This window comes from Berghia stephanieae, chromosome 10 (assembly GCF_034508935.2).
Source record: "Berghia stephanieae isolate SIO BIC M18660-M18661 chromosome 10, UCSD_Bste_1.3, whole genome shotgun sequence".
Taxonomy (NCBI): Eukaryota; Metazoa; Mollusca; class Gastropoda; order Nudibranchia; family Aeolidiidae; genus Berghia; species Berghia stephanieae.
In genome coordinates this window covers 42,630,971-42,635,970 of record NC_088369.1, presented here as the reverse complement: position 1 = coordinate 42,635,970, position 5,000 = coordinate 42,630,971, and the positions used below count along the sequence as shown (strand labels likewise).

The following is a 5,000-nucleotide window of genomic DNA, read 5'->3' as shown; positions in this document are numbered from 1 at the left end:
GTCTCAAATCGGTATTATGTCGGAACGAACCAGATGCTTAAAAGCCGAATTTAATGTTAAAACTGGTCAAAAATATAGATTGTTGGCATTAGCACCCTAAAATATGTTATCCAATCTCCTCAATAAAACATGCAAACTCAACACAAGTCTGATATTTCTGGCTATAAATTCAATTTTTAGCATCTCAACCATCCCGACTAAATACCGTTTTGAGGAAAAGGGTCACATATGTGATCCCTCGTCTCAAAGCGGTATTAAGTTGGGATGATTAAGTTGCTGAAAATGGAATTTGTAGCCAGAAATATCAGACATAAGTTGAACTTGGATTCTCTATAGAGGAGAATGAATGTCCCATTTTAGAGTGCTAAATATCAATAATTCATATCTTTGACTACTTTAACTATAATTTGACTTTTTAGCATCTGGTACATCCCGACATAATACTGTTTTGAGACGTTGGGTCACAAATGATGTTTTATTGACACACCAGAAACACTTTCGCGATTAATTTATTTATAAACAAGAGCCTTGACTCCTGCCAAGGACCGGACACATTGAATGAAGCAGGAAATTTCATCTAAGGAAACAGTGGCGTAAAACAATATAGCCATGCGCAAAGTGAGTAGCCTATATATATAAAAAAACATAAAGCATTTATATAGAGCAATATCCACTAAACGTTCTCAAAGCGCATTACCAACAGCAACACGTAACATATACAAACATCATATAACGTAAACAAGTGTTCTATTTTGAGGATTAACACTGCCGAATCCTTCATTAACTTAGAGAATATCAAAGATTTTATTTGTTTCCTCTTCCTATTATTCTCTCTCTCTTCCCCCCCCCCCAACCACGCACAATCCTCCTGCTTCAATTAATACAATTTCATAACGACCATCATCACCATTACAACCTTCGCCACCACCACCACCACCACCACCACCACAACTACCATGTCACAATCATCATCATCACCACCATCACCATCACCACCACCAACCACCACCACCACCACAATCATCACCATCATCATCTTCTTCTTCGTAGTTGTCATAATCATCTCAACGTTTTAGCCATGACTCACCGTACACTAGAACACCCACAGAATCAAGTCCCAAGGCTTCAGTGTCTTTCAGCTCATCGAAGAGCACGCGAGTGCTATTCGTCAGAAAGTGGGCTGGGGCAAATACGGTGATGTCCACTCTGGTCTCGTCCTGATTGGCCAGAATACGACACATGACCCCAGTGGTGACCAGACTCAAAATGCATAGCGTGGACAAGATGGTCATATTCATGCTAAAGAAGAAAGGGGAGATAATGACGGTGCTGTTATTGTTCTTGTTGCTTCTGTTGATGATGATGATGATGATAATGATGATGATGATGATGATGATGATGATGATGATGGTGATGATGATGATGATGATGTGATGATGATGATGATGATGATGATGATGACGATTCCATTACTTTGAGTACACATTTGTATAGATTTATCACTTTAGCTCATTTGAAATTTAGATTTTAAAACATAAAATAAACGTAAACGCAGAATGTATTTAACATCAACTTTCAAAAAATACATTAAACCCATTTATACAATCAATACATATTTTGAGTTTTAAAATTAAATTATGCCCATTGTTTTTGCTCTTTTTACGAAAAGTCTAAATAACTCCAAATACTTTCATTTTAACTGATTATTGAATGTGGATTTGAACACTTACTATGTCGGGCCAAAAAGAGATTTCTTGCCACCACCTCCTCCACCACCAGATCTACCAGGAGCATTTCCATTCGTTTTCTTGGCAGGAACAGCATAAGCATCCTCAACCTTTGAAGCATCTTCGCCTTTACCATCGTTTCCCTTTTCATCTTTCCCTTCGTGTTTTATGAGGACATAATCTCCGGTTGTATTTTTTGCCGACGAACCATTCTTACCGGCAGGTTCACTTTGATCAGGCGTCTGAAGAAAAGCCGGAGGTGGTGGGAATTCAAATGCTGTGTTGGAACACTGAGAAATTTCTTCATAAGCCGGAGGCGGTGGCTGAGAGGATAGTTTTGCTCCTGGTACTCCAGGCGATTTAGATTGACTCGATTGTAATATGATACTGCTATTGGGCCTCGGCTTCAGCACTACCAGTCTACCAGAGTTCGGACCCGGGGATTTTAAAGCTCCGGGAATTAACTTAATATCGTCATTGGTCTTTCCTTTCTCTGCTGCCGTCCTTGGAGACCACAGACGTGGGCTCGGAAGACCTCCGTCGGACCATAAATCTGTGTCGGACTCCAGAGGCGGTATGTCGATATCTGAGTCCAGGTTGTAGTACGTGTTGCCAGTTTCAGGGATTTCGAAGATTTCGCTGCTGCCGTACATGGATGCTGATTTTTGACTGCCGCTGATGCCGCTCTGATCGTCTTCATGGGGGTCTTCTGGAATGTCGCTCATGCTGAGCAAACCTGGAGATCCCCAGATGTTATCTTGGAAATTTCTAGAAAGATCTTGCCTATTTGTTGCACCCGTTGAAGGAGTAGCTGCTGTTGGCGACTGAGATTGCGACTGGTTATTTTTAGAAGTATTTGTTGACTGTGGAGACGCAGAAATATTGGACGATGCGCTTGTGGGAGTCGAAGTCATGAACCCAGACTGATTAGTTGTGGGAGTTGAAGAAGGAGAAGAGTTGCTTTGATTCCTCTGGCCAAATGTTGACAGTTTTGGAGACTGGGCTCGGAGTTCTGAAGGAGGCACGTAAAAGTTGCCAGGTCTAGATGATTTATTGCTATTTGGGTTATTATCTCTAGGAGTGATGCTGACCATGACAGGTTTCCCGCCAGGGTGGACATCTGCCTTTACAAGATGTTTAGGGTCGGGTTCATTTGATGGGAGATTGACGACTCCTGAAGACAGTTTGATATCGTTTTCAGATTTTCGTAAATTCGATTCTTTTTCATAAGATGGTCTCCGACCAAATGTGCTCAAAGAACCTGTGCTTCTATTTGTAGAATCGTCAAAATTTGATCGAAGGTCTTGTCCAGATGCTGAAGACCACTGGAGCTTTTCTGAGCTATTCGCCATATTGATCCCGCCACGTAAAGGCAAGGTTCTTTCTCTGTCGTCATCTGTTGTGTCATCAGTGTCGTGTGTAGGTACTCCTTCATAGCGTCCATGATGTGTACGTTTGTACATTGGAGGAGGAGGAGGAGGGGGTAGGGGTCCTTTCTTGGTCACCGATTTCTTTAAGAGCTCCTTGTGGATTGTCTTTCCGTGTGTGTGGAGATGACTTTTTGTGAGATTCCTTTCCTGAGGGTCGCTGTCTTCTATTTCAGCCATGTCTTCTGACTCGTCCTTGAACTTCAATTTTTTCAGTTGTTCCTGAAAAAAGTTAATGAAGAATGATTCTTTAAAAAATTATAAAATGTTAAATAATAATAAAATAAAATAATAAAAATCATTAAAATTCCCTTTATTCATCTCATAGGGGAAATGCTTGGTGCGAACATTTTCACAATAACACTGTCAGAATGCGGCAAATCCCAGGAGAGCGGAATTTTTGAGTAAAAATTATTTTTCTTGTATTTGTTATTGTATTTGCAGGAATTGCTATCGAGCACATATTTTTACAGCTTTTATCACACAACTGAATAGAGACAATGCATAGTACTCACCATCTCCAAAGCTTCTGCCTCTTCCTCTTCGGGCATTTCCCTGACCTGACGAAGTTCATCTTCACCCCTGAGAACAAAAGGGTAAAATATTTGTTTTTAGAGCCTTATTGCCATTGAAGTCGAAGTATCTTAACCACGCCACTACCACATTATCTCATTCGTCTGTAGCGTTTCATTCATCCTGTTTTGTTGATAAAGGCGAAACCCGAAACGTCCATTTTATATATTTTTGTATATTAAATGTAAGCTTACAGTAAATTTCACATTGTTATATAAGGAAAAATGGGTGCAGTTTATTAAAGAGAGAAAAACAGAAATTTCATGTTTACGATCATTTAAAAAAAACTTCTCTTTTTGGCATCAGATTCTCCGTCACATCATACTAGCGTGAGTCAGTCTATCACAATCTTTTTTTTAAAATTCCGTTTATTCATCCCATACGGGGAATTTGTCTTTAGGGTATATTCCAAGGGAAGACTGGAATAACCCAGGCGTCAGCCGCAGTGCAGCGCCGCAAAGTGAGCTAAGGCGAGATGACTTGCTCAAGACCACACAGAGAGTAGCGGGGGGTGATCGAACTCGGTACCTTTCGGGTGCGAAGCAAAGACCGTACTGCTGAGCCACGCTATCCCAGCCATCGAGACCTGATGAGCGCTTTGGAATAATCGAAATATTTTTTAATTGAGCTTAACATGTAGGACAGGACATGACGCCTGTTAGGCAATATTACAATTTTTTTCGGACAGAGACGACGCTGTTAACGGCCAGGTACTCATTTTACACCTGAGTACGGTGAGAGAATGTGAGTAAAGGGCCTTCTCCAATGACTCAACCATGCGCCGAGCGAGGCTCGAACCCAGGAACTTCCCATCCGAAAGCGAGTGTCATACCACTAGACCACATAGCCGCACTTATGTATCGTTTTGGAATAACAAGTCTGTCTAAATGGAAAATAGACCGAGTCATTACAATACGACATAATCACGTAAATTCAACCACAAAACAATCTGACGGTAGTTTTTAACCTTTAACAATCGGACTCTGATTGCAATCTATCATGCTATATATATTGATAACTAAGCAGCTAGAAATACGCGTCAACAGTCGTGACGTCACGTCCCTCGTAATGACGCATGGTAACTTAGTAACTGGCTCTAAACTATCGGAACAATGGCGGACGCCCTTATTAAATATTTCTCCGACGAGCATAAAAGTGTATTCAGAGGAGAAAAACATTATAAATAAAACAGTTTTAAAATAATGAAATACTCAACATGAAAACCCTTCCTCAGCCAACGAAAAAAGAACACTAAACTAAAAAAAAAAAACAT

At 40.6% G+C, this 5,000-nt stretch overlaps 1 protein-coding gene across 3 annotated transcripts in view; it reads right to left on the bottom strand.

Moving 5' to 3' along the window:
• Nucleotides 1–5,000, bottom strand: part of LOC144981164 (uncharacterized) — a 289,898-nt gene that overhangs the window by 44,546 nt on the left and 240,352 nt on the right. For all 3 annotated transcript variants that reach the window (XM_078929320.1, XM_078929321.1, XM_078929322.1), the window contains 3 exons: nucleotides 3,670–3,736; nucleotides 1,731–3,376; nucleotides 1,088–1,299 (listed from right to left, as the gene is read on the bottom strand). In XM_078929320.1, the coding sequence (XP_078785446.1) occupies nucleotides 1,088–1,299; nucleotides 1,731–3,376; nucleotides 3,670–3,736 (1,925 nt within the window). The remainder of the gene's footprint in view (nucleotides 1–1,087; nucleotides 1,300–1,730; nucleotides 3,377–3,669; nucleotides 3,737–5,000) is intronic.